Source organism: Dermacentor albipictus, chromosome 9 (assembly GCF_038994185.2).
Source record: "Dermacentor albipictus isolate Rhodes 1998 colony chromosome 9, USDA_Dalb.pri_finalv2, whole genome shotgun sequence".
Classification (NCBI taxonomy): domain Eukaryota; kingdom Metazoa; phylum Arthropoda; class Arachnida; order Ixodida; family Ixodidae; genus Dermacentor; species Dermacentor albipictus.
The window spans coordinates 89,185,975-89,200,620 of record NC_091829.1 but is presented as its reverse complement, the minus strand read 5'-3'; the positions used below and the strand labels follow the sequence as shown (position 1 = coordinate 89,200,620).

General features: G+C 47.0%; 1 protein-coding gene across 2 annotated transcripts in view; it reads left to right on the top strand.

The window, feature by feature from the left end:
* Nucleotides 1-14,646, top strand: part of LOC135908920 (polycystin-1-like) — a 74,322-nt gene that overhangs the window by 44,244 nt on the left and 15,432 nt on the right. For both annotated transcript variants that reach the window (XM_065440771.2, XM_065440772.2), the window contains 3 exons: nt 3,648-3,816; nt 7,389-7,583; nt 12,231-12,490. In XM_065440771.2, the coding sequence (XP_065296843.1) occupies nt 3,648-3,816; nt 7,389-7,583; nt 12,231-12,490 (624 nt within the window). The remainder of the gene's footprint in view (nt 1-3,647; nt 3,817-7,388; nt 7,584-12,230; nt 12,491-14,646) is intronic.

The window sequence follows — 14,646 nt, the reverse complement described above, 5'->3', positions numbered from 1 at the left end:
AAGACACCGCGACAAAAAAAGAAGATTTATGACTATTCTAAAGCAGATCCGGAAAGCTTCAACTCTGAGCTTTTTCAATTTTACCTGTCATTCATGCAAACGTATGAAAACTGTTCGCTGCAAGATAACTGGATTCGCTTTCGTGACGAGTTGTTAAGACTCCGGGAGAAATACATTCCAAAAAAATGGATCTATGAAGCAGCAGACAAGCCATGGTTTACTCGCGACATTAAGCGATATCTGAATAAAAAGAAACGTTTGTTTCGAAAGGCAAGAAGCGCAAAATCTGCTGAAGCTAGGTCAGAATATTTATCGTTTTCTAAAGAATGTGCATTCCATATTGAGGCTGCCAAATATAAGTTTTTCAACCAGGATATTTCGCAATTTCTAAAAACAGATCCCAAAAAATTTTGGAAAGTCATTTCTCCCGCACCTACAAAGGAGTTACCTGTTTTTGACACTGAGTCTGGTGCTGCGATTGATGTCATGGATGTTGCTGAACGGTTTAATTTATTCTTTTGTAGTGTATTTAGTGACGAAAAGCCCCTAGATACGTCAAGACATTTATCTGATAGTTCTCCATTTATGGAATGTATAACTGTGACAAGTGACGGTATTGTGAAAGCTATTGAGCGTTTACCTTCGTTTTCTAGTCCAGGTCCTGATGGTATTTGTACTAAGCTACTAAAAATGACAAAACACTATTCTGCTCTAATACTTACACTATTGTTTCAACAGTCTCTCGACACCGCCGAAATTCCAGACGACTGGAAATTGGCACATGTCATACCAATATATAAAACTGGCGACAAAAACAAGCTAACAAACTATAGGCCTATATCCCTTACGTCTGTTGTATGCAAACTATTTGAACACGTATTATCTTCTCAAATCATGCAGTACATGGCTAGCAACCACATTCTTTTTGCAAACCAGCATGGTTTTCAACGAGGCCGATCATGTGAATCCCAGCTTCTTGAACTAACTACAGACATTCACCTTAACCTTCACGAACTTACACAAACTGACGCCATATTTATAGATTTTGCTAAAGCATTTGACCGTGTGGCTCATAACCGCCTCATATATAAAATGAAACTGATTAATGTTGACGAAAAAGTAACAAACTGGGTTCAAGAATATTTAAGTAACAGACGACAAGCTGTCGTAATCAATAACGTCCGTTCTTCATTTCAACCTGTTCAGTCCGGGGTGCCTCAAGGTTCCGTTTTGGGACCCACTCTATTTTTAATTTATATAAATGATATTCATCAGGGTATAGACTCAGAAATCCGGTTATATGCCGACGATTGCGTTCTGTATCGGCCATTAAAATGTAAGGGTGATTGTGATAAGTTACAAAATGACTTGAACAAGATTGAAAGATGGTGCTCAGACTGGCAAATGAGCGTAAATACCTCTAAAACTAAACTTATGAGATTTACTACTTGCAGTGAAATTACGAAACACACATACTTTCTTAATGGTGAGGCTCTAGAAACTACAGAATCATTTAAATATCTAGGTGTTCATCTTTCTCCGACTTTGTCTTGGCATAATCACGTGGGTTGTATTGTTTCCGCTGCATGCAAGTCTCTTGGCTTCATTCGTCGAACGCTTCGTCAGGCTAATAGTGATACTAAACTTCTTGCATATACCACCGTACTTCGTTCAAAGATTGAGTATGCCTCATTTATATGGAACCCGCACCAAACGCATCTTATTAACAAATTAGAATCTTTTCAGAACAAGGCAGCGCGATTTATTACGGGTAACTATTCACAACATTCAAGTATCACCAAAATAAAACATGACCTAGGACTCATCCCATTGCAGACTAGAAGAAAGATATCTCGGCTAACATTCTTCCACCAGCTTTTTCATAACCCAAATATATTCTCTCAGGCACACATCTTACCAGCCAAAAGAAAATTCTCACGAATTGATCACGAATTTAAGGTCGAACAACCATTTGCACGTACTAACCTATTGCAGTTTTCGTGTCTGCACTTAGCCATTTCGGAATGGAATCATCTCCCAAGTAATATAGCTGAAATAACTGACCATATTATATTCAAACAAGCACTTAATAAAACATTCGTGAATTAATAACATTAACATTTCTTCCTGCCTTTCTTCAGATGTCATATTATTGTTTGTATAATTTAATAATTATTGGCGTATGATGTTGTCAAATTAGTAGTGACGTAAAGATTGTATAGCATGTACTACTTCATATAAGGAAGGTCGACTTACAATGTATATTGTATATCATTTATATTTTATATCAATTGTTCTCCCCCCCCTATGTATTGCCCAAGCTGGGCCTTTAGGGTAAATAAATGAAAAAAAAGGAGCTTCAGCGGAGGCCCCTATCGGGGACCCGCGGAAGCCATAGGCCGCGTCCAAGTCGGGGCAGGAATACCGTGATGTTCCGCCCATTCTCGGGCCCCCTGGATTGCCTGTAGTTGTGTCTGGAGCGATGGGCTCCGGAGTGCCTCTTCCCGGTCGGCTTCGCTGGAAAGAGGGCCGTTAGGTAACGCGGGGCATTGCCACAGCATGTGTGCTAAGGAAAAATAGGTCTCATTACAATCCGGACAGCTTGAATCGACGTCTGTGTAGATACGGCTGAGAAAGCCCAGCGAAGGGAATAAGCCCGTCTGGAGCATTCTAAGCAAAACTGACTGAGACCTATCTAACTTCGGGTGAGGAAGAGGATAGGCCCTTCTGCTAAGCCGATAGTGAGATGTGATCTCGTGAAAAGTAAGGAGCGGATCGTTGTGCTGGAGTTCATCCTGTCCCCATAAGGTCTCCATGCCACCGCGGCGCGTTAGATCTCGCGCACGGTCATGGGCAAGCTCGTTGAGGTTAGGTATGTTCTGATGAACGTCCGCACCCATATGGGCGGGAAACCAAGAGATGAAGTGAGTGCCAGGGTTTGTTCTCTTTTCCAGAATGCAGGCAGCCTCGTGGGCTAGGTTACCCGATTCGAAAGCTTTGACGGCCGCTCGTGAGTCGGTGAAAACGTTGGTGCGCGAGGGGTCGGTCATGGCCAGGGCTATGGCGACCTGTTCCGCGACTCCACTTGAAGCAAACCTAACCGACGCCGAGGAGCGTAATTCCCCTTTGCCGTCAATGGTTGCCAACGCGAACGTGCTAGAGTTGCCGTACTGAGCCGCGTCGACAAAGACAGTCGAATCTTGATTCTCGCTGGCATTCTGTAAAATCGCCCGTGCTCGAGCTTTTCGCCTCCCTACATTGTATTGCGGGTGCATATTCCGAGGGAATGGGCTGACCACAAAGGTTGCCCGTGCCTCCCTGGATAAGGTGATTTGCCGTTCATTGAGTATTCTTGGAGCCATGCAGGCCTCATCTAGGATGCGTCTCCCCGCCCTGGTTGACGAGAGCCTGACTACCTGAGCAGACAGGAGCTTCTACTTTTTCAGTCTTTGTAACATGTGAGCAGTGTTCGTCTTGTAATGTTGTTCTGTATTTCTTTGTTACTGAATTATAAGTATCTATTGTGTACAGATGGCCCTGTCTCCTGTCCGTCGGTCGGTATTCGTACCAGTTAGCTATGTGTCATTGTTGTAACCAAGAACAATTTTCTGGTGATGTACGTTTATATCAAGCCGGCTCCACTGCAGGTTCCAGCACGCGTCTATCAGAGCCCGCATCGACAGGTTCGAGGCAATCATGTTGGCGCAGCCCCAGCACGTCGATATATCTTTCTACGATGTGTACTACACCTGGGGCGATGTCCTCTCTGTTCCTGGGCCATCTGCTTATGAAAAAGTTCCGGGCAAAGACTTCAACGTAAGCTCCCACTCCAGTCTCTTTGGTGTTAGAACTGAATTTAAGGTATTGAATACTTATAGCATAAATTGCGGGGTTCAACGCCCCAACACTGCACAATGGTTTATGAGAGCCGTCATAGTGGAGGGATCCGCATTAACATTAAACGCATAGAATTCTTTAACGTGCAAGAAAAGAGCGGTGCTAGATTATTGCTGCATTCCGCCCCGATTGAATGGTCGCCGTGTGTACCGTAAGGCGACTGCATGCATCTCGGAAGCAGTCCTATCTCGCTGTAAGAACCGATCGTCAAATATGCCGGTGAAACGCGTTGCGTGACCGGCATATATACGTGAGCCTCCCTCCCTCCCCCCCCCCCCGCCCCAGATACGAAGGTAGAGTTTACTGTTCTATCCCATAATCTGTTTCGTTCTAAGCACAATAACGCGGTTTCCGCTGTTTTCGATTGTCGCGTCAAAGCGCCCATGCCGAAACGCAAGCAGCGAGCATGATATGTGTGCGAGGAACCTAATATGGGACAGCATTCTGGCAAACATAAAGAAAAGGAAGCAAAGGAAAGAATTACGTTCAAGTCTCATTTAGCGCAAAAACGCATAATTGAGCCAATCCCCTAAGGCTAGAGATGCCAGAAATAGACACGTGGCAGAGGCTCTTGGCATTGCTCTTGCACGCAAAGCTAAAAAATCAAGCAGTTACATGACTCTTTCTTAGTTGAGAATTCTGCGCATGTGTTGGATGTCGTAGACCTCAATCCGGCAAGAGTCTTTGTGTCATTTCTGTAGTTATGAAAAACCTTTATTACTCTTTGATCCTTGATCCATTAATGATCATGCATCCTAGATCCGCCAAACCGTGTGTTAATGTCATTGTCATCATTCACAGGCATCACTTTAAGCCGTTTAAGCTTTCAAAACACAAAGTCATTGAATAAATGCTTATTGGTCAAGATAGCCCATGGCCTATTGGGGAATGAAGAAAGGAGGATTAAGTTCTGAGTTGAGACTAGTACATTCGACATGAAGTACGCGACTTGGAACTCACAAAACGAGGTTGAGTTTGGAGACACTACTTGAACTCTGAGATGCGGTCGAGATGAGTTCACTCGCAGCTGTTGAAAGTTGATGGGATGACTACTGAAAGCACTTCAACCTCGTGGTACAAGGTTTAGTCAGGTCATCAAATCGGAATGGAGGTCGAGGTGACGTCGCGTCTTGTCCGGTCGTTTGCGCACTTTCGCTCATCACAGCCCTTCTCTCGCGCTGTAGCAGAGATGGCGGGAAAGGAGGAAGGCAGTCGCACGTCGAAGCGGCGTTTCGCCATCGCTTGTGCCACCACTCAGTGCTCTAGAAGCTTCGCCGTTACCTTGCCGTTCACTTCACCAGCCCTTTATCGCTTTGACACATTACATAAACAGGTCGTGCAAAGCTTCGGAATTTCTTTTCAGAGCTATAACAAGGGCCCCCTTCCATCCCCAAATACGTGCACACCCGAGAAGATTGTGGAAAAAGCGACGCATGTTTTGCGCGAAAAGAAAGAACTGTTCCGGCGTTCAGCGAAACGCGGCCCTGGACGCAAATATTGGCATTCGGTGATTCGTTGACTTCGACAATAAGCTTGATGGTTTGTGCACATATTCTGAGGGTTTTGTCTTGACGACATACTATTGACTTCTCCTGGCACAGGCCGACATTCTTATAATATTGGTGCGCTCTTATACATTAGTATGTTCCACCGATAATAGTGACCCAGAAATATCAATAGAGGGGGACTGCCTCTTATTGCTGCGTAATTCGACCTGTAAAGCTACTGAAACTCTAGCTCAACAGTAGTTACAGACAAGTCAAGATTGCAGCGGCATGTCAAAGGGAACGTGTATGGACATTCACCAGTGAATCTCCTCATCCGATTTTTTCTCATCCAAGCACATTTGCATTGCTTAGGTACCGTTATGTGTCGGGAAGCCAGGGTGATGATGGAACTCTTGAGATTCCAAAGACGCAACCGTATATGAGAGGATTTGTTACTTCTTTCGTAAGGTGCGTTTTTTTTCTGTCGAGAGAACTCAGATTATGCTATAGGAAATACATGGCCGCGAACCGTAGCACGGACACCTACGACAGGACGACTGCCAATTCTATAACTGACTTTATCAATTTTCGTGCACAGCAAAGTCTCGTGATCTTAGCTTATGTGCGAATCAAAACCACCAACTAGCTTAACACCAACTGCCTAAACAAAAATTATGCTTGTTAGTTTGCTGAGCGATATGCGTGAAGTTGACAGCCCCCTAATCCATTTTTCACTATTCCCTGCAAAATGTAAATGCATACTTATGCAAGGGTTATTAATCCCTATAATCTATGCGCTGTTCCTGAGTGACCGTGGGGGGGGGGGGGGGGGGGGCACATTGTTTCTGGGTCTCTCAGAGCGTGTATCCTAGTGCCCATGCTGCGACCTGTGGGGGATACGTTTTCCGTGGGTTCGAAGGCACGCACAGAAGGCACAGCACACATCCAGGGGCCGTACTGCAAACCTCTGAAGCCAGTTTCTCCCCAGATCGGATTGAGAAATACTTTATATTTCCCTAATCAAGACAATGGGCTGACAGATTGAATAGCACACTGTGGTATAAAGGTTGTAAACAAGGATAAGGTGCCTCAGAAAGGCTGGCCAACATTTCGATAGGACTAATCTCCGTCAAAGGCAACCTAGAGGAGGTCGCCTCTGATTTGTTCATTATGCAGATAGACTGCGAAAGCGTGGTTCAAATTTATTGCCAAGCTCGTTTTTATTGAACTTAACTAATCAAGTCGCTATGCTCAAGCTTAAATAGCCTGTTTTTCTTTTCGTAATAAATTTTCACTATATCTATAGACATAAAAACGTTTTTCCTGTAGACTTAACATCCCTACGTTTAGACAACTCTCCCGTATAGGACTGGCAGCGCACTTCCGTGGGACAGGCTTCTTGTGCGTTCTCGGGCTGTCACTGGCTGCTGCCAGAGTCCGAAAATTGGCTGCATCGCATCCGTTGTTGTCTCACAAGGTGACAGGTATGGCCTGATCTTCTTGAAGCCAGGAGAAGTGCTGCTTGCGAGGCTTGAGCTTTTATCCTTGTGCCAATTGTGCGTCAACTTTAAGGTTCTCAAATGACTTTCTGTTCTCTAATAACATGGTGCATTCCCTTGCCTACATCATATCAGCTCATGCTCCTGCACATATATTGCTCGTTTATTTATTTATTTTGTTCTTATTGATAATTTTTTTAAAAATGGGAGGGTGCTTTATAAGATCGGAGCATACTATGAAGACTGATTATTAGTTGTCGAGAAATATTCACCTCAATCGGTGCCTACTATTACGGGGTGCTTAAATTTGCAGCAACCTTCATTCTTTGCACTAATGATATTTCGTCTCGGTGAAGACTTACATCCTTAACCGACCTGTGTTCAAATAGAGAAGCCAGCTACTTTGTCGGTTAGCTTATGAGTAATTCTAGTCGAATAAGCCTGCGCGAGATAGAAAAGACGCAGGCACATCGAGGCCTCTACTTTCAATCGCATGCTGGTGCAGGTACGACTATCGAAGGTCATCAACGACACGGAAAGGAACTACCTCAGCCGGACACTGAACCACACGTACGCGTTTTCGGGCGACTACTACCTCACGGCGGCCCTGCAGAATCGGACAAGCCGCGGCATCGAACGAGTCAGCGTTACCAAGATCACCGTTGTCGACGAGGCGCACCGGTGCAGGCCTCGGCTTCAAGTGAGCAATTAGGGGCGCTATGACGTAAGCGTATTACGATTTGCTTGTATTCCGTTTTTTTCATTACCCCTCCACGAGTGGGGAAGAAATTGAGTGCAGACCCACTTCGCCTTGTCTGTGACGTGACGTCGCGAAAACTGCCAAGAACGCTACTTCGTCTTTCTCACCGCTACTTCTTGGAACCAACAGCAGATACCCCTGCCACTTCACTCGCTAGCACAAATGAACTGGCTGCTATCTTAAGGCTCCTATCAGATATATTATGATCGCTTTCTATTGCTATGCATAAAGGAATTTTGGTGGCATCATGGTATTATATACGGTAATACCATCTCATTTCAGTAAGCATTGCCACGAGCAAACTGCGGAAAGCGAGCACAGATACGTCCTCGCTTGACTTGAAATTTTCCTATTCTATTGACATTCTCTATACTTGTACAAATGTTTCTACAAGCGACGTAGTGGATGTGCAATTTCCGTCAAGTGGTGTTTTGCCCCCCGAGAGGGTAGTCGCCCAGCTATCGTGCAAACGACTTTTCGGCCTCGCCTTCGCGACATATGTGAGCGGACCTTTGCCTTACGCCGGAGGTCACGTGATAAAGCACGCAATAAAGGAGGCGAGTGCGCGTCTGCTCCTGCAGGCCGGGCGTGGCTGCGCGTTGGCTGTTCGCACGACGGAGCACATAGGTGCCCCTCCACCCCCCACCCCCCGCCGCGTCCTGTAGATTATCTACGGCAGGAGGAAAGCGTGGGGGCAAGCCGAGATGGCGGCTGGCTTTATACGCACTGCCTTCACGCGCGTCTAGTATTCGAGGCTGCATTGCCGCATGTTCCGGAAACACCGCGAAGCAAGCGGCAAGCAGAAACCAGCACTTCTCTCTGCAACCGGTCTCCATCATCCCAGCGTTGTGACAACCACTGCTCGCGCAGTCAACGATTTAGATTTCATGAAGTTTGACTTTACGCCAGGCACGTACCCAGGGGGGGGGGGCACGGCCCCCCCCCTCGAATTTAAGACGCATAACACGCCCCCCCCCCCCCCGCCCACGCCACCTCTTCTCGCACACATTCCTAAAGCGCCGCCAAATCAATGCTGACATTTGAGAACTATTCGGCGGTCAATATTTTGCTGTCTTTTTCACTCCTTTCGGATGGCGGTAGTTATCGGCGTCTCATGGGATGTGAACGCCAGTTTCCCCATCAATTCGGTGCCCGCGCGATTAACTCGAGATGCATTCAGTTGTCACCGTCTATTTAACGGTCACGCGCATCGTTGTTGCTTCGTTAGTTCAACCTCCTTCGTCTAGACTGATCCAGGGACCAGGAAAGAGATTCAGTTCGGGGTCAGCTGGTCTGTATACACGTGGAACGAGTTGCGGCGAGAGAAAATGCCGATTGCGTTTAACTATTCTGTTTGTTTCATTATTTCCTCGAGTGAGGGCTCACCGCTACGCTGACAGATCCCCGGAATCATACACCTGAAATATGGGTTCCTTAAGGTGGAAAATAAAATAATGCGAGACAGTGTCCATCATCAAACCCTGCAGTAACCCTTAATCTCATAGGCAATATGACTGTCACCCCTTAACTCGTCTGGTTTTTCCCTAATTGTACAGCTCTTTTCGTGCAATATTGTCTACTGGAAGCAAGATTCGCGAGGATTTGAGAAATGAGCGATCAACTAAGGGAGAGAGTCAAGGCAACAGCCAAACAGGAAGGAAAAGCAAAAATTAACAAATTTAACCGTTGTTTATGAACATATTTATGCATCAATATCTTTTTATTTAAAAGGTAAGCCGAGGAAACGCCGCCGGAAGGGGAGGACAATTCCGTGTGTTCTGAATGACGCTTCTACAGTTATCATTCTAGCCCCCTAACGCAGCCACTTCTCTGCTGTGCGTATGTAGGTGTTTTTCTAACCTTTCACGGTGGGAGCAGTACGTGTAGACATCCTGGGTACGTGCCTGCTGTACGTGCATGACAAAATGCTTGGTAATTTCATTAGTTAACGAATGCTTACTGCACATTACGGGACCGATAAATTTGGTAACATTATTTTAATATAGTTGTCTAAGGATTTCACTATCGATAACAAAGCTTCGCCTTTCGGGCGAGATTGTGAAATTTTTTTTAACACTTCAACTTGCTTTACCACAGACTACGCAACAGCTTATGCTCCTACTGCGACTTCTAGAGGGTGGAGGAGAGTGAGCTACACGTACACAAAGCTGCTAAGGAAATCAAATAGAAAAAAATAAACTGCGGTAAACACGAAAAGAAAAAGACCCAGGACTGGCTTAGACCCTCAACTAAAGCTTATACTGATGTCGTACTGGACATATTACGGCACTTATAAATAACAAATTCCTAACGTTGTTGGTACAAAAAGATACTAGATAACACCAAGAACGCACTAAAATTATATCATCACACACTTTGATCGCAATATCGGATTTTACAAAGCCGTTTGAGCTAAGCACAAACACTTTCCAACATTGTACTGGCGCAGCACTATATGATAAACACAAAAGTGGGCATCTGAAAAGAAGACTCAACGTGACAATCTATGATTAGTACTACACATTCACCGAGGCAGAAGTCAACCACTCAACGATTCCAAATAAAGGAAATAGGCAGTTTTATTGACCCTTTGGTATTTCAAACAAATCCTTGAACTAAGCACATGAGTCTTCGGACCGATAACCAAGCTATGATTTTCAATGTTGCTCAAAGGTCAAGTTAGAAATACTAGAGGCAGACGTGCTGCCAATGCTGCGAATTAGGAACAAGATCAGGGACAGGTATGTGACCCGTTTGTCGTGACACGGCATGGATGACGTACTTTTGAAGCAAGTGTGACAGTTTCGTCGAGTTGGTACATCTTGGCTTTAGATATGTGGCGCAGACAGACAAGTAAAAATACGAGGGCGAAGAGAGCGATTGATACTCGCGCATACTTACCTCCGTCTTTATTCAGAATGCAGCTCTTGGGCGCCCGTTCCTGCGGCGAGCGCCGGCGATACCGAGTGAACGAGCACGGCAAAAGATGACAAAATCGAACGCGGAGCGTAGCGGGGGATGAAAGACGCGAGGAGGAAAGCGGAGGAGGAGGGCGCAGCGAAACGGTGAGGAGGGAGGGAAGTAGAGGAGGAGGTTAAGGCGAAAGGGTGAGAAGAAAAACGTAGTGGGACGACGATACCAACGAGATGGCGCCAGGATAGCGCGTCTTGCCTCGGAGGTCTGTCGGCAGCGGCTGCTGTGAATCGCGCCCACGCGTAATCTCCGCGCTGCCTCTCGCGATCTGCCGATTAGCGAGGCAGTCGCCCGACACTCTGCTCCGTTTGCAACGTGTCGCATGAGACAGATTTTTCGCGCCAGTCAATGTATCGCGAAATGAAAACACGTATGGAGTTGCGCTCAAATTTCGTATTAGGGAGTATCTTAATCGTCGGTGAATTTTCGTCGTCGTTTTTCACGTGCGCTACGTGTATGAAGTCAAGATACACCATCTACAAGACGGATGCAGCAGAATGTTTTAAAGCTGTGTCTCGATTCTCCGGAATCCGGTGATCGTGGCGGATTCTGGATGACCTGCTGGAAGATAAAGCAGAAATTTGATTGGAGTACGATGAAGGCAAGATATTTCAGAACATACTAAAATGTTTTGCCAGTGCGAAATCTGCAATGAGAAGCTCAGAGATTGTGGCAGCGTAATGGTTATCGCAAAACACCCTAAAAGAGCCTTGAGACTGTACAAGTTGATTTCGCGGAGCCCAGAATAATTGGACAAGAGGTGTTACTACGCCACTTTCCAATTGACCATTGATGAGCGCGCATGTAGGACGACATACAGGTCTCAGTAAAAAAGATTTCAATAGTGTCATGACAATGCTTAGCCGATAAAACAATCAAAGGATGTCAAAGGAATTGTTGCCGACAACAGTTTTTAGAGGCGGTCGCATGAAGCGTTGGGCAAGTCAGAGGAATGTAGAGCTTTGCCTTGCGGCACCATACCACGAGTTGTCAAGCGGTGCACTGCATGTACTCAACCCACAATTTATGGAAGGCTGAATATGGGCCGTCAAAGCCGCTGCTGACACCGCCATCGCTCATGCACAGCTGGCTTGGAGAGCCCACCTTAATTTTCTTAGCATGGAGGGTCAGAATGGCTTCCCGCCGGTCACCCGTAGGGAATTGCAGCGGTATTGCAAAATGTGTTATTAGTGTGTTGGAAGGCCAAAAGAAGCCAAGAAATCAAAGCTTAAGACATGCAAGACCTCCACAAATAGAAATCACGACCACCGCCATTCAGTGAAACTTTCAGCGAATGCAAACGTGCCGTAATATGCGCTTGTTCAGATAAGTAGCGAATGATCAAACACTTGCTCCTCTTAAAGGACTCTACAGGGTAGTGAAGAAATGCCCACCAGCGAGGTATTTTGAAGACGCACTGATGTAAAGGACAGTGATGTAAGGTATTAATAATGCTACGTCTGTGAACAACGTGGTGCTGCTGTATCATGCCAGGTGGATTTACGAGAGAGGAAAACGCCCGTGTAACGCACGCGTAAGAAACCTAAGAAAGGCTAACGTCAAACATTACTTGATAGTTGATGAAATTGGGTCCGCGTCCGCGCGCGGTGGCAGGTGGACCGCCTGGGCCCGTGTGGACGTCCGCTCCCGGTGAGCGCACAGCGGCCCGCGGTCGTCTGGGTGCGCTCGGGAGTGTCCGGGCACTGCAGCCGACCACTGGTGGCGCGCACCGACGTGCAGTTCGTGGTGCTCTACAAGGGCGGGCCGGGTCAAGCGCCGATGGTCCAATGCAGCGGCAGCACGGGTCTACCCGGATCGTGCGCGCAGGGGAATTCGCCGCCCGACTGCACCTACAAGGTCACTGTAAACAAGAGGTAAGCCTGAATAGATGCACTTTGCAAAGACTGTGCCTCCCGTGCAAGCCCGGCCTTGCCAGTGCCAAGGCGATTCGACCGCTATGGTTTGAAGTCGACAAAGACAACGTCTTCTTAAGCTATCTGGGATGAAAATGAGGCGTATTCTCATTGCGCCCGTCACTCTATTCGCATCATCCCTCGCGCGAGGGAAGTCTGAGGAGTGTCGGAGCGCTTAAATATTTCGACTGCACTTTTTGGGGGATCAGCCAACGCCTTCTGAATAGCGGGTCTGTGCCCTCTACTTTGTGCCGGTATGCTACTTGGACCGAAATGTCCATTGCGAAGCACCGAGCGTGACGAAAGCGGTGACGTGGAAGTCATGGCGGCTTTCTTGGGAGCGTCCCCATTATATTGTAAGGCAGTCAGGCAAAGTAGCATGACGTCATGTATCGAAGGGCACAGAAATCGTGCTATCTATGAGACGTTGGATCAGACCGCTTTATAACACTATAATATGTTTACAATCGGCTCACGAAACAGGATACAAAAAGCGTAAAGCACATTTGAAAAAGTGGGGTTAACTCGGTAAGAAAGACATTGTGTATAGAAAAAGCTCGCCGCCCAAGCACTCCGTGCATATGGTTGAAGCTCAAATGTGCGACGTCGGTGTTTATCTCTAGGTTAATCCCGACGGTTCATTAAAAGACGGCTTGGTAGGTTGCCGGATCCTTGGTACGCAGTTGCTGCGTGCGTTTGGCTGCACGAGCCTGTTCTTGTGCACGGGCTGCAGCATCGGCACGGTGTAGACGAGCTAGTTCCCAGTTTTGCTCGCGGACTTGCTGATGGAAAGCTGCCTGCTCCTCAGGAGTACGTATGGCACGTGGTCTACCCATTTCGGAGCCGGCAGCGCGCGCGCTCGGCTGCGACGGAGAGCAACGATGTCACTATGGGCGCAGCCAATCGCGCGCCTTGCGCGCTCTTTTTTTCTGCGCATGCGCATGAGGATGCGCCGGAAGAGTTTTCGGCGTACAGGTGAGAGATGGATGGCCCAATTGCCTATGCATAACAGCTTTGTCGTAAAAACGTAGCCTACGCGTTCGTGCACATCACCATAACCTCGTTTCGCTTGATTGAATCTGCAGCCTGTTTTAGAGAGTCCCAGTGGTGGTTCAACTCTTTGAACGACTTCTGTACACGGGAGTTTTCGGACAGACGGCACCGGAGTAGCGCGGAATTACACCACATCGCTAGTTCCCTTAGAAGACAGCCGCTGTACACTGGGCCGTGCGTAGCCTGCGTGGTTTATCGGCTATATTTTTGGAGTCAACATGCAGTGCTAACTGGAATGGGACTCGATGGGGTAACTAAGGTTGAACACTTCGTACGTGCAATTAGTCCAGAGTCATATGCCCTGTCGCTAAAAATATGGTCCTTAAGGTGACGCGGACTCCGATCCAAGTAAACGAGCCAAAATTGCGCCATCTCGCACGAACTGCAAACGGTGCAAAATCAAATTATGCGTATTGGTTAGTCTTGAATTGAGGCGTTTCACTCTGCGCGTACTGCACGTCCATATGAGCACGGAACACGTGCTCGAGTCGGAAAGCGCCCCGCGAAAGCAGGAGAGCAGCAACATTTTCGTGCCATGGAGCGAGTGAGTCTCGGATCTGATTTTTTTCTTTTTTGGAATACCGCTCGCCGCCGATTGGGGAGACAAATTAGGAGCCGTCGATTCAGTCGATTGATTCGATCATGCTGATCCCAGCTGTAGTGATAACTGATGAAGGGCGAGCATGTCACGTGCTTGTCAAAGACGGCCGGCCATGCAAATACTGGCGTGGTTTGGAGCGAGCGTGTTTTTTTTTTTTGCTGCGTTTTCAGCTAAGGTAGCCGCGCCTTAGAAGAGTGTTGAGCGCAGTTTGGGGAAGACTGAGGTGCTTGGGGATAGGTATAGGGAAACGCTTCACCCAAAATTTGCGATAATGTCACATTTTACGCGGCACACAAATGTAGAGCATCCTAGCGAGCGCGAACAGGGTCGAACGGCTCAGTCCTGTTGCGCTTGTATTGCCTCCATTTTCCGCACAGCTGCATGCACACGCCTCTGGGCCTTAAGGCGGCATTTTTCTTGGCGCGTGCGGGCATTGTTTTTTTTTTCTTTTCAGCAGCAGCAA